A 20,016-nucleotide genomic window follows, 5' to 3' on the forward strand; every position below is an offset into this window, starting at 1 on the left:
CTCCTTTTTAAGGACGGAGCAATAATCATAGGCATTTGGGTCCAGAAATTCTCATCCCCTGCCTCCTTTCCATAATCACATTCCCCTTTAGGGCAATCTCTAGGCATCTCTCAAAAATCCATTTCAAAATCTAGATTTACTGCTTAGTGTCCTGTTGAATTTATTTGGACATCAAAAGAACCAAAATGTTTGTATCTTTTTATAGTTTTCATTCAAAGAACATTCTGATCCATGGGACATAAAAAAAAAAAAAAAAAAAAAGGCTTTGCAGTACCCAACTGTCATGGGCTGTATTATTCAGCTTTGTCGAGAGAAAGACCTCAACCACTTCGGAACCCAGACGTCATTTCCCATCATGTTCTTTCACATTAAATGCTTATAGCTGCTCTTTGGCGCTTGGTCACTCCATAACTAAATATTGCTTTAGCACTCACTGTACAAAGAGCTTCCTGAAAGCAGCAGGGAGACTTGCTCGGGCCATAACAATGGGGGCAGTGTTTCCATTGAGTGGTTCACCGCCCCAATGCTGTGTCAAATGAAAGTGACCCAAGAGCCCCATTCCACTTCTGAGCTTTCAGTTGTGACTTTTTCCTCATTTGGAAAAAGAAATGGGCTGTGATTTTGATGTGACTAGCAAAAGGCTTAGTTCTAGCATAAAATTAGACATCAAAATGTCTTTGAAGGAAAGCAAATCACTTCCCAAAAGCAGAAGGGGAGAAATCTTGATGAGCACAAAAGAAGCATTAGAAAGGGTTAACTATGGACATGGCCGTGAGGGTGGCTTTTTAGGGTCAGACCCAGTTTTCGTTATATTGTTGCTATGCAAGTAAATAAATGAGCTCACTGCTACACCCAAGCTGGGCAGAGAGAATTTATAGAGAATTAATAAATCCAGTGTAGGCAACATGTGGCTTTTCCTCTGGTCATAGAAAAGCAACTAGTAATCTTGGATTTTAAACAGACAAACTTCTATAACTTTGCAGTATCTGAAAATTGGGTCCAAGTTCTCACGGGCAGGCAGTGATAATAGTGATGTTTCTTTTCCTAGGGTTTTCTTTAAAGGGAAAAGGTCACACAGTTCATGGGCTTGAAGACAAAGAGGTTATTATAAGATCTAATAAATACTGTTGTGGCTCTGTTAATGCTTTTTAAGGGCATTTAAGAGAAATGGTCCTTTCCAACAGGTCTTTTTAGAAATTTAAGGACTCTGTTAACGCATGAAACCCAGAGATAAAAATAAAGTATAAAATTATAAGTAATACAGGGGGGTTGAGGGGGTTAGAGATAGACAGGAAGCGATCTAATTTTACTTTCCACATATGCCAAGAAAAATGCAAATAGATGACTGCCAATCAGTGAAGAATTCAGGCTACCTTAGGTACTGTTAATGGCGAGGTTATGAATCTGTGCTGTAATCATTGTGGCACAGTAGCACTTTTTAACTTCTCATCAATTGCTCATTATATTTCCTGAGCACTACCTGGGTTGCCTAGTTCTTCACTAGACCTTGGGGCAGAACATCAGAAGCTGGTTACACACATTCATGCTCTCTGCTAGATTCATGTGTGAACGCCATCGGTCCATTATCAGGCATTATCCAGATATCACAAGCAAAGGATTGTGTACTTCAAGTCATTCCCATTGTTGCTTTGGATTGTGGAGACTTAGACCCAGAGAATTAAATCATGGGACACAGAGACTAGAACAGTTACAGAACACTCCTCCCTATACTTCTAAGTTGGATTTCTTACTATTTTTTAAAATTTTGTTAAAATAATTTAAAAATGATGTTTTTGTGATTTTGTCATTTTTGTACACACATACATCAAATGTAGAACTATGAACAATAATAATGATAATAATAATAATAATAATAATAATGGTAAACACTAGATTAGGACAAATGCTGCTGATGCTCACCATCCCATCCCAGTCTCTCATCCACTCCACCCAATTGTTTCTAATAGTAGAATGTTTCTGCTTCCCTTTTACTGTCTTTGTTCTTCCTTGGGGTTGCTGGTAGCATGGAAGGAGGGAAGGAATCAAAACAGGATGAGTGTTGGAGGAGAGAGATGAGAAGTTGTGATAAGTAGGTGGGCGGTAGGACAGGCATCAGAGAAAAGCACAACAGACCGTGGCAGGACCTGAGGCCCTATTAGTCAGCTTTTGCAGGATTCTTGGGGGACGAGGAGGACCTGCCTTCATGAATGGCACAGCCTGCTCCCTTCCCCCTTCCCTCAGTGCTGCACCAAACCGGCCGCATGTAGTTGAGAGGCTGAAGTTCTTCTAACCTCAGGGCCTCTGCTGCTGCGATGCTCCAATGTCAGGCCCCCACTAGCTCTGCTTTAAGGAGGAGAAGTGGAAGCCCAAGGAAAGCAGCCCCCAAGTAGCCTTGCTAAGACCTCGGTATAAGTGACACCATGTGAGCAGAAGTTGTCTTGTGAGAAATTATTTTGCTTCTAGACACTGTAGATGAGTCCCACTTCTTGGTGAGATCCTCTTAACAAACCCAGCTTGTGATCTTCCACTGAAAAGGCCTTGTCTGAAGAGAAATTCAATAAAGTGTCCTGGGTTTGGGACCTCGCCATCTTTCTCTTGGATAAATATCTTTATCTCTAAGCCTTATAAAGCATGTTTTCTCCTGGGGTTTTTCACTGGAATGTCTTGGGCTGTTATGGTGATAATTGTGACAATGGCAACACTGATATGACCAAAGTAAAATAGTAACCCAAGTAAATCTACTGATGGTTATCGTGGGCCAAAGTCTCTTGCCATTTACTGCTTTGATGTGAAATCCCCATTGCCTCATAGACCTCACTAGGAACACTTTATGCATTTGTGAAGATTAATTTCTATCTGACTTAAATCTAAGAAAGATCAAATTTTGTTTACTCCCATAGTTTAATCATGAAACATTTTGAAGTAAACAGCCTTGAGATCTGTGACCACTAAGACACAAACAACGTCCTCATTATATTAGGAAGAAAACAAGAATAAATTGTTGTTTGTCTTGTTTCTGTTGTCTTGTCTCCTGCATTCCTGGTTATCTTTGAATGTGTGTTGGACATTGTATTTTTTAAACATTTGAGAAATCATTTAAAGAAATCCTATAAAGATGTTCTCTACTTCCAGAGAGGATTTCATTTCCTTCTGCCAGCCTGACACATAATTCTAGTTTCAGGCTTTGAGGTGTTTTTGCCAACCCTGATGACTTAAAACCTAGCCTCAGCCTGTGCAAGGGTGCGTTCACTGCCATTTAGTTCTTACTTTGTATACAGTCCTTAAGATCTCACACAAAGTGGAGCATGGTTATCAGCATCCCTACCTTGATGAGACACTTAATGTCCAATGTTCCCCTTCACCCAGAGAAGCTATGAAAAACACAATGTAGCTTCTGAGACACCAGTCTCAGATGAGCAAATGCCCCTAGAGAAAAAGTAACCTCAAAATTAGGGCTTATCTCTATGAACTCCTTCTCCACTTCCAAATTTTGACCTTCACTATCTTTTAACACTTTGATGCTATTAAGAAGATTTTTAATATCTTTTCCTCATTTTCTTAAACTGTATTAGTAAGATGGTTGATCTGAATTACCTATTCCATAATTTAAGTACAAAAGTAAAATATGTAAACCTAGATAACAATTATAATAAAAATAGCTGAGGCTTATGGGTTTATTCTATGCTGAGTGCTTTATGTACTTAACCTCATTTAATACTCATAATGTCCTATAAGTATTATTGTTGCCATTTTACTAATGAGGAAACAGGCTTAGAATGGACAAATACCTTGGTCATGTTCTCACAGCTACTGTGTTTCCCCGAATATAAGACCTAGCCGGACAATCAGCTCTAATGTGTCTTTTGGAGCAAAAATTAATATAAGACTTGGTCTTACTTTACTACAAGACTTTAATATAATATAATATAATATAATATAATATAATATAATATAATATAATATAATATAATAATATATAATATACTGCCAGGTCTTATATTAATTAATTTTTTATCCAAAAGACGCATTAGAGCTGATTGTCCAGCTCGGTCTTATTTTCAGGGAAACATGGTAGTAAAGCCAGAATTTAGATCCAGCTCTGCCTGAGTCCAGCTGATGTTCTCAATCACTCCCCTCATTAGACCTAATTCTTTCAATGAGCTGAAGACCCACTGTGGCCTTGGCCTCTGGTACACAGCTTCCTATGTCACTTGGGGCCTGTCACTTGGTCTCAGAACTAGAGAAAGCCTGACTCCTGTTCCTTTCTACTGTATTTTCCTTCTGATGTTAAGGTAAAAAGCAGAGGTTGTTTTGATTTCTTTTTACAAAATTCCCCTATATGTTTCTAGCTTGTGACTGAGAAGAACACAGGTGTTGGTGTCACATGCAGGCTCTAGACTGGGGAAAAGGAAACCATCTAGCAGCCCTACTTGGAATTCCAGTAGTGGTTTGCACCAAATAGTTGTGCTGGTGATAATTCTTCTGTGGGTTCTGATTTCTAAGCTTTATCTAACAGTCACTCTGCCTTCTTGGCTCCCTCACTTAACCCTGCATGGCTGATAAGAGACAGTTCTGCCCCTTCTCCCGTGGGTCCCACTCAAACTAGAGCTAACTTACTTGGAAACCAACCTTATCCTCTATCGACAGGCTTTGTTTAGTGTCCTCCCCAGTTCCACCTCATCTCGCTTAAGAAAAGCCTTGAGTTTTCCTTTAGTTTGTTAATATATCCAGTCAATACATTTATCGAAGACCTACTATACTTAAGGCGATGTGCTAGACCCTGCTGTTATATACAAATGAAGAAGAAATGGTCTCTGTCTCCACAATACTAAGAGATGAGATGCACTGAAATCGTCAAACTATAGTTGATAAGTACCGTTAGAGATGTATGGATAACATGCTCAGGGAGGGCCAACGAGGGAGATATTGCATCTGTCTGGGAAAGGCTTCATGGGAGAGAGGCACGCAGCTTAGCCTTGAAAATTGAGTAACATTTGAGGGTGAGGAAAAGAAGAGCCACCTGGACAATGACACAGCGTGACTGAAGGCGCAGAGGTGTGAGGCGGGTCCTTTATTAAAAAACAGTAGTTTTGTCTTGCCAAGGCATAGAATTGGTGAAGAGCTCTCGGGGCCTGCCCTCAGAGGCTTTCAAAGTGCTGATGGAAGAGGGCAGAAGTCCACACATGAAGGCAAAGGCCGGAACTCTGGGGGCCAGAGACATGTTTAGTTTGGCCAATATGCTGTTGAAATATTTCAGCCAATTTTAAAAATCAGATATCACATGAAAATCCACATTTCTGGTTTCTCCTGAAACTGAAAGATCTGGCGCCACAGGGTGTGTTTTTTCTGGATGGCAGTGGCTGGAACTGAGGAATGGCTGCCTCCTTTCAGTAGGGTGTGAGTTCTATCTGCCCTACACAGAACCCCGGCTGGCTTCTCCCTTCGCCCTACCTGCTCAGCCCTGCTGACACCTAAGTGGCAGGCTCCAGGTACAAGCCTGGCCAAACCAAATGTGGAGACATGACCGACAGACCGCAACGGCCTCTCTTCCAGCTAACTGACTCCCACACCGGTTGGTTTTCAGGGTTCCCAGCCCTGGCTGCTACCCCAAACACAGACTCTTCTTTAAAATTTCAGCATGCACGGCTCTCAAAATTACAAGATGTGGAAGTATTTAAAGTATTTCTGAAAACATCTCAAGCTACCCAGGATCTAAGACTCAAAATGGTATAAATCAAACACATCAAAGTGTGGGGCGGGACAGGTCGTGTCTGTTTGCTTGTTTTTATGCAAGCCGATTAGAGACCTAACCTAACCCCAGTCTCTGGACTTTTGATCCTATCCTGCCAAGGCCCAGCCTTGTAGCTTTCTTAAATGGACTGTTCCTGGTCTAAGTGTCTACAGTTGGCCCTTCTTCTCTGCTTCATAGCTCTTCTCCAAGGGTCTGCCTTCAGACTCCTCTGTTAGTTGACAAGAATGGTACTAGTGGCTAAAGACGGATTCCTCACTGGGACAGAAAACCCACATTTGGAAAAGGCAGATCCTCTTCCAGGAAGATCAGGAAAGTATGTGCAGTACCAGCCAGTCACAGAGCCCCAGGAATCCTACAGTTTGGCCCCCTTTGTGGCAACACTAATGAACTAAGAGGTCAATTTGGTCATTTCTAAGGCTGAGCCTTTGTAACTATAAATAAATAGACAGAATGAAAGGAATACAGAAAAGAAAAACAAACGCAGGAGAAAAGGAAATGAGAAACCTGACTTGATTTCATTGAGAAAATAAGTTTTAAAATGCCCTTTATGGAGCATTTCCATCAATGCTTTGCCATGCAATTGCCCAGGAGAATTTTTCCAAAATTTATATCCCCTGAGCTAGACCTTGGTGTTCCTTGCAGGCTGAGGTTCAGTAATTCTGGGATAGTAGAACGGGTTTTGTGACTATGTCAAGCTGGGAGAAAAGGCCTGATGAACCACAAAACTGGATGCTTTGTAAGGTACAGAACAGTCAGCACTTTCCTCCGAGGAGAGAACACACAATTGGCATGAAAGTGACCCAAGCCATGGATCGAGGAGGAGAGTATCCAAAAGTAGGTTTCCAGCTCCATGTTCCTGTAGGCCTCACAGAGTGGGCTGTTGTGTGCCCTGATGTGTCTGACCAGATGCAAAACGCTGATCCCGTTTAAATTCCATTTGTGGACCAAAGTGAATTAGATGGTAACATCGGGAATGCTGGAATTGGGGGAGGTTGTATTTTGTTGGCTTTTCCCCCTTGTGGTTTTCACCATCTGTTTCTTTTAATGCATAAACAAGGAAAATGACTGGTTTGGAACACAAAGTTTTTAAAAACCAGATGACCACAGGCATCCTCTAAATGAGAAAGAAAGAGCCAGTTGGGGTTCTGTGACATTTGTCAGGAAGTGAGATGTTAAATACCGGGAAGCATTAATGCTTTCTGCCAGTGAAGATCCACAAAGGCAAGGAAAAGGCCTTGTCCGTGACCCTGCCTTCCTGAGGTCGTGCCATATGTTTACATTTTACCAAGGATTATTTTCCAACAGCACCCTGCTCCCCTCCCTTTTTAAACTAAAGATGAAGCCATTCAGCTGGCCTGCAGCATAACCAGCCTTGGTTTTCCATTAACATTATTGCTAACTTGGCAACCGTGGATAGAATCCACTCTTAGAAACTTTTAGAATGAACAAAAGCTGCGTTGTGAGCAGGTTCTATTATAAAGCCAAAATAGAGAGCTATAATTAGAGGAGCTGATGAGATAGACTAAGAGAAGATAATTCATTTATCTCCTGGATAATAGTGACAAAAAAATTATATAAGGGCATTAGGAACACAGTGTGCTTTTCTTGAGCAAAGGGCATCCTGCTTTAAAAAGAAAGATTTGCCATGCACAATACAGTGGCCACTCGATAAAATGGTTCTGTATGCTCCATGCCAACAAACCTTAAAGCAACAGATTCCTTTTTTAAACTGGAAGCAGGGGAGAAATTTGATGGGGTGGTGACTGCATACTAATCTCTTTTACCTTTTTTTGCAAGAAACAATCAGCCACAAGCACCAGGGATTTAAAATCAACTTGAACTCGCGCATTTTAGAGCCTCCAGGGAGAAGGACATTGGTGCATTTGGCCAAGTTCCACCCATTTCAACATAAGACATGAACAGTTTTCACATCGTGTTGTAGGCAGCCTGACACCAGAGATTTCACAGTAGAGAAAGGATAAAAGATGACAGTCTCATAGGGAACAATCAACTTTTCCAAATTTGCAAGATCTGTTCTCAAAAATGTCCAGGGCAATACTGAGGTGGGCGTTCTTAGTCATTCATGAGCAGGGCTTAGGCAGAAACAAGACCCTAATAATTTAGAAGCCCTTGGCGGATTAAATATATTTCAAAATGAGTTTAAGTTCAAATAATTTCTCTACTCATGCTTAGGACACCATGAAGTATGTAGATAGGAAAACATGAGCCTGTCGGGTGCGAATTGTTTCATTGACATTGGTTCCAGATGCCAGTGTTGTGATGAGTGTATTTGACTTCTGACATCCCTTGGACGTGGGTACTGTCTGGAATGTTTGCTTCCCTGGTGGAAATGGGAAAATGATTAGAGACCTGAACTCTGTTCCTGGAGGCTCCTTGACTCGTTATTTTATTTGTTTCCTAAGTTAAATTGAAAGCTCTTGGAGGTTTCTAAGGGCAGCCCTGTGTGAGCATTAGCTTCATAAAATACTCTAGTGACCTATGGAATTTTAGTTATAATCACAATAATGTCAGATGAAGAGGCGTCCTGGAGAAAGTATGAGAGGAATTTTAAGTGGCTGAACTCTATTTGCATTATTCATTCTACAAATAGTTTCAGAGCCTTAAAAAATTTTTTTTTCATTATGCTGTGCTTTTGATGTTCCAACGGATGATCTAGGACATTCATAATTCAAAAATGACTCTCCCTTCAAATACATTTTGGAAATTAAGACTTTATCTAACTAGTTTCGAGATGATTTTGTTACCATGAGGAAGAGGGATAGAGATATTTCAAGGTCTTCTTCTTCACTGGGATTCAAGAGGGATTTAAAAGTTTCCTGATCTGGTGAACTGGTGTCCTCTTTTCTCCTTCTTCTTCTCCCTTCCTATTTCTTTGGGGTCCTTCCTTCCTTCCTTCCTTCCTTCCTTCCTTCCTTCCTTCCTGCCTGCCTGCCTTCCTTCCTTCCTTTCTGGGAGAGAGATGAGGGAGGCATGTCTAATGAGGGGACTAGGCGATTCACTCAGGACTCAGGCTTGGAATTTTACCCCTCTGTGTCTTCTTGCCCACAGGTGATAACCCCAGTGAGGACTGGCCATGGCTATGTGTATGAGTACCCATCCAGATACCAAAAGGACGTCTACGATATCCCTCCTTCACACACCACTCACGGGGTATGTACCAGGACGCAGTCACCAGGGGAGAGGATTGCTTCAGTGTGGCATTCCTTCAGAGCTACAGTGGAAAGGAAAACTACAAATTATGTATATTTCTTATAAGGCTTGATTTAGGTTGTCTATCCAGGAGCCATTTTAGCCAACATTATTTAAAGTATGTTTTCTGGATTTTCTTTATCAGGAAATCCTAGGCTTTCCTCTGACAAAGCTTTTGTTACTCATCACTTAATCATTTTCTTTCAGGAAGTCTATAATTTCAACTACAGTTTAAAGTACAGACATATAGATATTTCACTGAAGATCATTTTTATAGTCAATCTAAGTCAAAGAATATGAAACTTAAAATAAAAAATTTCATCAGCCTCATATTACATAGAATACTGTCAAATAGTAAGGGTATATACATAAACTGGTAAATAACTCCATAATTAAAATCTTAGTAGCATGAAAAAATAACAAATATAAGACATTTCTATTCCGGGTAACTCAGGTGGGTGTTTCTCTTCAGGTATATGACATCCCTCCGTCATCGGTGAAAGGCTCTGTATTTTCAATTCCAGTGGGAGAGATAAAACCTCAAGGGGTCTATGATATCCCTCCTACTAAAGGGGTAAGTGAGCTCCTACAGAGCAGCAAAAAAGGTGTGTGTGTGTGTGTGTGTGTGTGTGTGTGTGTGTGTGTGTATACTGGGATAAAACAGGAAGGGCAAACCAAAGGGAAAAACTAGTCTTTGTGAGAGAGTAAAGGAATGGGAGGGAAGGTGAGAGGGAGGAAGGAAAAGCAATAATTAAGGATAACTCTAGGGAGTTATTTAGGGGCCCCCACTTGAAAAAAATGAGGTAATCAATAAGGAGAGTCAATAAGAGGCAAAATCATTCATTTAATTTGGCAAGCTACTAATATACCATATATATATATATATATATATATATATATATATATATATATATATATGATGTTACAGCTTAGTCCATGTATATGAATTAATGCATTTGATTTACTCTGCTATTCTCAAGGGGAGGCCTGCACAGGAAGTGCACATATCCTTATTTTACAGGTAACAGGAGTGTCTCAGAACATTCGGCATCACACAGCTGGTAGATCCAGGGAGAGACCTTAAGTCTTCTGACATCTAGTCTGCTATTAATGTATAATCTGCCTCTCAGCCTGGATCTAAGGAGGAAGGATACCCAGGAGGTGCTCAGAAATGTGGGATAGGACCCAGAGAGAGCAGCTCAGCCAGGAGGGTCCACACAATAGCCAGCTTTGAAGCCAGAGGAAGGATGCCCTTGTCAAAGGATGAAGGAAGTAGGGGCAGAGCAGAGCCTTGGAAATACCTCCCATTAGTGGGTGGGGGTGAAAGAAAAGGAACCAGCATACAGGCCTTCAGAAAATCCAGGCCTTCATTTTAATGTACTGTTGTTTCCGTATGTTCATGGGAGCCAACTGAACAAATACTAGCTTTGGTTTGTACTTACTTTTCAGGTATATGCCATTCCACCCTCAGCTTGCCGAGATGAAGCAGGACTCAGAGAAAAAGAGTATGATTTCCCCCCTCCAATGAGACAAGCTGGAAGGCCGGACATCAGACCCGATGGCGTGTATGACATCCCCCCAACCAGCACCAAGCCAGTGGGAAAGGACCTTCACATGAAATATAACTGTGATGCTTCAGGAGCTGCTGAACTGGCGACACGAAGACATCAAAGCATTTCCCTGAAACACCCACCCTCACATCTGGGACCAGCAGGAGGCAGTCAGAATGACGCCTACGATGTGCCACGAGGGGTTCAGTTTCTGGAACCACCAGCAGAAAGCAGTGAGAAAGCAAACCCTGAAGAAAGAGACGGGGTTTACGACGTCCCTCTGCACAACCCAGTGGACACCAAAGGCTCTCAGGATGTGGTGGATGGGATCAACCGATTATCTTTCTCCAGTACAGGCAGCACCAGGAGTAACATGTCCACATCTTCCACCACTTCAAAGGAATCTTCACTCTCAGCTTCCCCATCTCAGGACAAAAGACTCTTACTGGATCCAGACACAGCCATTGAGAGACTGCATCGGCTCCAACAGACCCTGGAGATGGGTGTCTCCAGCCTAATGGCACTGGTCACCACGGACTGGCGGTGTTACGGATATATGGAACGACACATCAATGAGATACACACCACGGTGGAGAAGGTGGAGCTGTTCCTGAGAGACTACCTCCATTTTGCAAAGGGCGCTGTCGCAAATGCTTCCTGCCTCCCAGAACTCACCCTCCACAACAAAATGAAGCGGGAGCTCCAAAGAGTGGAAGACTCCCACCAGATTCTGAGCCAAACCAGCCATGACTTAAATGAGTGCAGCTGGTCCCTGAATATCCTGGCCATCAACAAGCCCCAAAACAAGTGTGATGATCTGGACCGGTTTGTGATGGTGGCAAAGACGGTGCCCGATGATGCGAAACAGCTCACCACAACCATCAACACCAATGCAGAGACCCTCTTCAGACCAGGCCCCAGCAGCTCGCATGTGAAGAATGGGCCCGAGAGCATCATGAACTCCACTGAGTACCCACACGCTGGATCCCAGATGCAGCTGTTGCATCCTGGGGACCACAAGGTCCAAGCCCTCAATAAGCCATTGCCGCCAAGCCTGGGCAAGGACCAGCCTCCTGACTGTAGCAGCAGTGATGGCTCTGAAAGGAGCTGGATGGACGATTATGACTATGTTCACCTACAGGTAAAGAAACCAAACTCATAAAGCACCTACATTCACATTCAGGGAGTCCAGGACTAAGAACCTGTAAAGCTGGTAGGCTGGACAACCAGAGGGAGAACATGATTAATGGTAATCCAAGTGGTTCTCTAATTGGAGGCAACGTACAGGAGAAAGACCACTGGCCTCAGCGTCCAGAGTCCTCGGCTTGAGTCCTTTCTCTGACACTAATTGTGCGACCGACTTATATAACCCTTTTGGGCCTTAATTTCCTCATTTGCCAAATGAATGGAGCACAGGGTTGTATTAGATACCACTGATAAGCCTCAGGCAAGCAGGAAGATTCCCCAAGGAGGACAGTGGGCCCTCAGATAATCATACCAGCTCCACTTCTATTTGCATTTTATGATATGGTTCCACGATACTTTATTTAAAAAGTGAGGAGAGGGAGTTTCACTGTTACTGGGTTTTCCTGAAAATAAGACTGGTCTTATATTAATTTTTGCTCCAAAAGATGCATTAGGGCTTATGTTCAGGGTATGTCATACTGAAAAATCATGCTAGGGCTTATTTTCCAATTAGGTCTTATTTTCAGGGAAACATGGTAGGAGAAAAAAAAATTGAAAGCCTCTGTACTAGAGAATTTCTCAGGTCCCATCAGCTCTACTCTGTGTGTGTGTGTGTGTGTGCGCGCACGCGCACGCGTGCACGTAATTACTTGCAGAAAACTTAACCCACCTCTGACTTACCTTGAAGGCCACTGGGCATTTGCCAATTGACCTAGAACTTAACCTGCACATGGGAAACGGGCAGTCATAGTCGGCCTCCTACAAGTTGACCTGGAATCCTGACAGCTTGCCCTTTCACTTTGAGGCATGAAACATTCTACCAAGATTCATTCTTTAGAATTCAGCTTACTGTCTTATTCTTCCATTCTTTTCATTTGACTAAGAGCCACAGATTATCCTGAAAACGATTTAACTACAGTTTCCTTGAGAGCAAGAGACTGGGGAAGGAAGCACTGAGCCACAGGAAAGGTGTGGGGAGAGAGTCAATGGCGGCATTAAACAGTCACCTGACTGGTGTCCAACTCTGCATATTGGGAAATACTAATATGATGTAGAGTTGTAGATGATTCGAAGAAACTAGAAGTGCAATGTGGACCACATTTAGACCTGAGTTAGGAGGTGTATAGGTTTGCATATAATCCATTAGGAAAGAACCGTGAGAAACAGTACTGGTTAAGGAGGTTTGAAGGGGTCACGGATAGCTCTCCAAAAGTGGTTAAGTGGAGCAGAGAGTATGGCACCCACTGTGAAAAGAGGTTTTAGTTGGCAACCCTAACCTACACAGTGACTCTGAGTCTGGCCGAGAAGCAGGCCATCCCTGTCCGGGATTCACAGGGCCTAATTGGGCATGCAGGAAATTGCAAAGGCAGTGGAAAATGAAAAAGTATTTACACATTTGTCAATGAAATTGTTAGCACAAGTGAATCATAGTGGTGATGTAATGTTTTCTTTATGTTGAAAAATAATAGGGTAAAGAGGAGTTTGAGAGGCAACAGAAAGAGCTGTTGGAAAAAGAAAACATCATCAAACAGAACAAGATGCAGCTGGAACATCATCAGGTAAGTTCAATCAGAACAAAAGCCACCTGGCATTGAAAAGATTTCCTGCTTAATAAGAAAGGTATAACTTCAAAAGATCATGATTTTGATCCTTCCAGCACACTTTGGTATAAATAAGCTCCAAGGCATATAATAGAGTGTAAGAACAAAGAGGTTTGTGGTCTTAGTAATCCAGCTGGTGTACCTGGATTACATCCAAACAGCAATTTTTCTGGGCTAAGCCTGTACATCTAACACATTAAAACTGTTTGGGTTCAGGCTGTTGATCTCCAGGAGCAAGACCCACTCAAGCAAACAGGTTATATAGTAAGACCACAGGAGGGAAATTCAAGAACAGAAAATGAAGACATATAGCCACGTCCAATGAGAACTAGGACTGTAAATTCTTTCTTATTCTTGTACCTCCTTTGCTTCTGTCTAAATCTGCTTCCTTCTCCTGTATTTCATGGTAGTTTCCTCTGCTCGTCTACTCATTTGGGTCTGCTATAATTTTATAGAACCCATAAATGACCACTTAAAGCACTTTCTATAGATGGCTTTTCATTTCAACTCATAGTCAACCCCTTCTGTGGTTCATCAAATTCCTAAACAATTCCTAGCTACCCTCTCCCCTACAACGTAAGCCTGTGGCTTGGCCTTTCTTGGTCCACCATAAAGGCAGGAGGGCAGGATCCAATGTTTTCAAAATATATCTAGTCTATTCACTAAAGGGCTTTGGGCAGGGCAGATTCATTCAAATGTTGGGCTTGAGTGGGGCAGATAATGATGGGTATTGTTAGTACAAGGCATAAAAATAAAGAGAAATGAATTGAGGATTTATAAGCCTTTTCTTAGATGAAATAAAATGGCACGTAGGGACATGAAATGACACACTACACTTGGGAAACCAGAGTTCTACTCTGTACTTTCTAACCAACCGTGTCACCTTAGGCAAGTCATTTAACCTCCCTGAACTTCAGTTACTTCTCTATAAAATGAGAAAATCCCTCAACTCTCTATATAATGAGATGATATATTTATGACCTCATTTGCAAAAGCTTAAGCTAAATATCTTGAACCATCGCCCTGTCTCTGTTTCTGTTTGCTTTAGCATTTGGCCAAGCAAGACTGCAGGGCTTTCGGTAACTTATTGAAACCATAGTAATTCCTAAGAAGAAAACAGACTCTACAGAACAATAAAGCTCACTGTGCATTTCTTGGGGAAGACCCTGGGTGAGGTTATCCCTGGTCTGACTCAGCCCTGCCTCGGAATGGAAGATTGACTGAGCCCTAAACTTAGGTCACAGATAGTCCTTACCTACAAAAGAAAGTCTCTCCAGAGACTAGGTGGATTAGCTTGAAGGTTATTATTACACTTTAATGTAAGGTGAGGAGAGAAGGAAGAAAGCTAACAATCATTGAGTCTGACTCTGTGATGTCCTCTTCTTTCAACAGCTCTGTGGAGCTGTTATGACGCACGGTTAGCATTCAGACTCCCTTAGGGATGTTCTTTTATAGTACACATATATTTATATGCATTAGTCTTTCCCATGGTGCTGGATCATAACTTAAAAATCTGGACAGAAAGAGTAAGAGAAATAGAAAAGAGTCACGGATTGTTATTTATCTAAGCATCTTAAAGGGACAGAGTCAAGGCTTTCTTCCAGAAGGAGCAAACTGTCAATAATTTACTTGACAAAGAGATCCCTACATTTGGTTTTCCCTTGCCACCACTCAACATTTAATACACATTTACATAGAACCTACAATATGCCAAACACCATTCTAAGCACTTTGTAACTATTAACTCATTTAACCTTCATGGTGGTGTATAAAACTGAGCTGGGTTTAAACTGGATGCTGCCTTCCAGCCTGAGAGCAGAGGAGGCCAATCTTCTAATGATAGAAAGTCAGCTGGAGGCTTCCTTAGGCATCATCTTTCTCAACCTCTACATTTCACAATTTAGGAAAACAAGGCAACATGACAACGTCCTCACGTCTAATAAGCACCTGACACATATGAGGGATTAAAATGCCTGTCTTTTAACTCCAAGCCCTGGTTAATTTCCATTACAGAATGCTGCCCTACCCTTAATGAAATCTGCTTTCTTCCTTGCAGCTAAGTCAGTTCCAGTTGTTGGAACAAGAAATTACAAAGCCGGTGGAGAACGACATCTCAAAGTGGAAGCCCTCGCAGAACCTCCCGACCGCAAACAGCAGTGTGGGTGCTCAGGATAGGCAGTTGCTTTGCTTCTACTATGACCAGTGTGAGACCCATTACATTTCCCTTCTCAACGCCATTGACGCTCTCTTCAGTTGCGTCAGCTCAGCCCAGCCCCCGCGGATTTTCGTGGCCCACAGCAAGTTTGTCATTCTAAGCGCACACAAACTGGTGTTCATTGGAGACACACTGACGAGGCAGGTGGCTGCCCAGGACATTCGCAACAAAGTGATGAACTCGAGCAACCAGCTCTGCGAACAGCTCAAGACTATAGTTATGGCCACGAAGATGGCTGCCCTGCATTACCCCAGCACTACCGCCTTACAAGAAATGGTACACCAAGTGACAGACCTGTCCAGGAACGCGCAGTTATTCAAGCGCTCTTTGCTGGAGATGGCGACGTTCTGAGAAGGAAAGGAGGAAAGGGGGACTGCGTGAAAAACTGGAAATACTATCTGGTTTTGTAAATGGTGTCTATTTTTGTAGATATTTTATATGAAAATGAAATATTTTAACATTTTATGGGCTAGACAACATTCAGAAATTCAGGGAGCTAGAGGGAATTTTTTTTTCCAGTGTGGTTCTTATGTATATACACATAAGCATCTAAGATATAAACTATTCGCAAATTTGTCCACGTGTGTGTGCTTGTATATTCATGTTTGTTTGTTGATGTTTGTCTGATACATTCCATTAAAAAACATGAATTAAGAAGCACCTTAGTAAGCAAGCACCTCCTAATGCTGCTTTTCTTTTTCTTTCTTTCTTTCTTTCTTTCTTTCTTTCTTTCTTTCTTTCTTTCTTTCTTTCTTTCTTTCTTTCTTTTTTTAAGAATACATACCATCTGGTTGTAATATTGCTCTACATATACTAGTGATTTATTCAGAACCTTTCATTTCCAAGTCTGGAAGCATTGTATATTTGCAAGTGTTCATCTCCCGAGGCATGGGATGATTTGTCCTTGTTCAGAAACCCCTTCCGACATTGACTATCTTGGGCACATTATGGCAAAATATATCACTTCTGGTTGAGAAAGCCCTTTTAGAGAAAAAGTTTCAGAAAGCATATGCTCATCCAAGCTCTGATATTTTGGGTGCTGGAGAGATAAGAGACACATGTGTCTAGAAGCCATGTCCCCAGCCAAGACTGGGTTGTTTCAACACCGAGAGGACATCACAATTAAAGAAGAGCATGTGTTTCCCAGAGCTATTTGGTGGTCTGTATTTTTTAGTGATTTGGCCATGAGTTTTCCCAAATGATGTTGTTAGACTTGCAAAAACCATATTATTTGAAGCAGGAATTCATAAAGACACATCAGACTATAATTATCCACACAAAGAAAGATGATTCTACCTGCTAGTTGTAAGTAGAGGCCTTTCTGACTCTCAGCATTCACTTAGGTGCTACTACCCCCATTTTCTGAGGGGAACTGGCCAGTTTCATGGTCACGTCACCTGAACCTCAGAGCCACCAGCTCTTTCACCTTCCTTGAAACATGCATAGGCAGACCTGACACAAAGCAGCTCTACAGAGCCTATCTAATCTTTACAACTCTGTCTGGCTGACAGCCCTGTGCATACAGACGACCATCATCTCACCACTCATCACAGCATCTGTTCCATAGTCTGTCCCCTCGCACCTGCTGGTGTTGGCAAAGCACAGGCACATCACAAGCTATCACATTCATTATGGGGCAAATAAAACACTTCCTACCTGGTGAGAAAATGTATTCACATATTACCAAGTCAAGAAGCGTGTTATCTATGGTCTTTCAGTCCATTTCTCCTTTAATGGTTTTATTCCAGCCTATTTAAAAACATTTTTATTTGCAATATATACTTTGACTGAGTTCAGCTTGCTTATTTTAAACAATCAAATCACTGGAACAGAAAATGATTTAAAGAGAAGAATGCGCGATCTCAGTATGATAAAAAATATCAGTGAAACTTATCATAGAAGGTGCTTTTTAAAACAACCGCTATTGTAGTTCTCAAAGTCCTGCTCTGCCAGAAGAAGATTAAAAGTGGTTATATGACAAGTAAATGTATGGGGAGGAAGGAGATTGCTGAAAATCAACAACACTTGAAGAAGTTTTAAAGTGTGTCCTTGTAGATTTCATTGTAAATGTGTATTTCTTAGGAGATGACAGACTTGTTCTAAGCTAAGTGATGACATTTCATGTTTTCAAGACCAAAATGTTGAGTCTGTATTACTCTCTTTGCCATCTTGTATGTAGAGACTATTTTAAATCATTAAATTTTTTAGATCTGTGTTTTCGTAGCCGCTGGGTTTTCTTTTCTATATTTCTCTTTTTACCACAGAATTAGACGCAGGCTTATTTTGGCACTCCTAATATAGAAAGTTATTTTATTGATACTATAGATCTGGGTTTTTTAGGAAAATTGAGAGTTTTTTTTTTTTCATTTTGTGTCACTTCAGATTACATTTGCATTAAAGAAAATTCTAGAATCTGTGAACGTTACCAAGCCCAAATATCTGGAACAAGGCCTTCTCTTCACCAGAAGGCTTGTAAATTTAAGTAATGGCTAGGACAATTTCTCCTGTAACATAGATACTACCATTTATGTGGTTTTTAGAATCAAAGGGAATTGTTCCATTCATTCTGGAATAGACATAAATAATTAAAAGACAACTATATTTGGTGAAAATAAGAGATTCATAACCACATAAATTATTTTTAATGCTTGGCCCACTCTTTCACTCAGGTGTCCTATTGAGATTTATAGATAAAATATTTGAATATACTTTGTATCACTTGCCCACATCTATAAACATTAACTGATTTTCAACAAAAGTGTCAAGTCACTTCAATGGGGAATGGAAAGTCTTTTGAAAAAAATGATGCTGGAACAACTAGATCTCTCTATGGGGGAAAAAATGCTTACCTTACATACAAAAATTAACTCAAATGGATAAAATACCTAAATGTAAAGCTTAAGTCTCTAATACTTCTAGAAGAAAATAAAGGAGAAAAATCTTTGTCATCTTAGGTAGACAAAGATTCCTTAAATAGAACATAAAAACAAATCACAAGAGAAAAAATCAATAAATTGGATTTCACCAAAATTAAAAGCTTTTAGTCTTCTAAGGAGATCATTAAGAAAACAAAAAGTCACAGACGGAGAAAATATTTACACTACATACATCTGTCAAGGGTATGTATCAGAATAAGAAGACAACTAATTTTTTTTTTTTAACTGAGCAAAAATGTAAACAGAAACTTCACAAAAGAAGACATAAATGAACAAATAAATGAAATATAATCACACCAAATAGAATCACTACAATTAAAAGGACAAGACATACCAACTGCTGATAAGAAAAGGGTACAAATGGAGCATTCATACACTGCTGGTGAGAATATAAAATGGTACAAACATTTTGGAAAATTGATTGGCAGTTCCTTAAAAAATTAAATCAATGCCCACTGTATGACCTAGCAATTCCTCTCTTAGGTATGTACCCAAGAGAAATAAAAGTACATGTCCATACCAAGATTTGAATAAGAATGTTTATAGCAGCTCTATTTTTAATAGCTGAAAACTAGAAACAACTCAAGTGTCCATCTTTGTGAATGTAAAACCATTGTGGTATATCCACACAATGGAATACTACACAGAAAATAAAAGGAACAAAAAAATTGAAACAAAAACAACATGAATGAATTTCAAAATCATTATAGTGTGTAAAGAAGCTAGGCAAAAAGAGTGCACACAGTATGTACACCAGTCATGCAAAATTCTAGAAAATGCAAACTACAGTGACAGAAAGCAGATCAGTGATTGCCTGGGAAGAGGACTGATTGGAAAAACAGATTATAAAAAAGCTCAGGGAAACTTTTGGGAATGATGAAAATGCCCATCATCTTGATTGTAGTGATGACTTTACAGGTATATGCATGTCAAAATTTATCAAATTGCATACTTGAAATACATACAGTTTATTAATTGTCAACTATGATTTTTTTAAAAATGGAAATGGTCTAAACACTCCAATTAAAAGTTAGAGACTCTCAGACTGGATTTTTTTTTAAAGCAAGAATAAACTATATACTATTTAAAAGACTCTAACTTAAAATATGCAGATAAGTTAAAAGCAAAAGGATAGAAAGAGATATACTGTGCACATTCTAATTAAAATAAAAAGCTGGAGTGGCTATATTATTATCAGACAAAGTAAAATTCAGAATGGGGCAAAGAGTAAAATTCATGATAAAAGGATCCACTCATAAATAAGACAAAAAACTCTCCTGAATATGTACATACTATATTACAAAATTTAAAAATATATGAAACAAAAACTAATATAACTGAAAGGAGAAATGGAAAATATGTAATTATAAGTAGAGATTTAGATATTCCTTGCTCAGTAATTAATAAAACAAGTAAACAAATCAGTAATAATTTGTAAGGATGGAGCAACTGGAACTCCCTTCATTGATGGTGGGAATGTAAAATGGTACAACCATTTTGGGAAATAGTTTGGCAATTTTTTGTAAAGTTAAATATATACTTACCATATAACCCAGCATTTCCAGTG

At 40.4% G+C, this 20,016-nt stretch overlaps 1 protein-coding gene across 3 annotated transcripts in view; it reads left to right on the top strand.

The window, feature by feature from the left end:
- Window positions 1-17,728, top strand: part of NEDD9 (neural precursor cell expressed, developmentally down-regulated 9) — a 176,894-nt gene extending 159,166 nt beyond the window's left edge. For all 3 annotated transcript variants that reach the window (XM_074335230.2, XM_019743000.3, XM_019743001.3), the window contains 5 exons: window positions 8,822-8,923; window positions 9,435-9,536; window positions 10,412-11,653; window positions 13,167-13,256; window positions 15,355-17,728. In XM_074335230.2, the coding sequence (XP_074191331.2) occupies window positions 8,822-8,923; window positions 9,435-9,536; window positions 10,412-11,653; window positions 13,167-13,256; window positions 15,355-15,864 (2,046 nt within the window). In that variant the 3' untranslated portion in view covers window positions 15,865-17,728. The remainder of the gene's footprint in view (window positions 1-8,821; window positions 8,924-9,434; window positions 9,537-10,411; window positions 11,654-13,166; window positions 13,257-15,354) is intronic.
- Window positions 17,729-20,016: the final 2,288 nt, after the last annotated feature.

Source organism: Rhinolophus sinicus, chromosome 14, assembly GCF_057876585.1.
Source record: "Rhinolophus sinicus isolate RSI-liver-muscle chromosome 14, RSI-T2T, whole genome shotgun sequence".
Taxonomy (NCBI): Eukaryota; Metazoa; Chordata; class Mammalia; order Chiroptera; family Rhinolophidae; genus Rhinolophus; species Rhinolophus sinicus.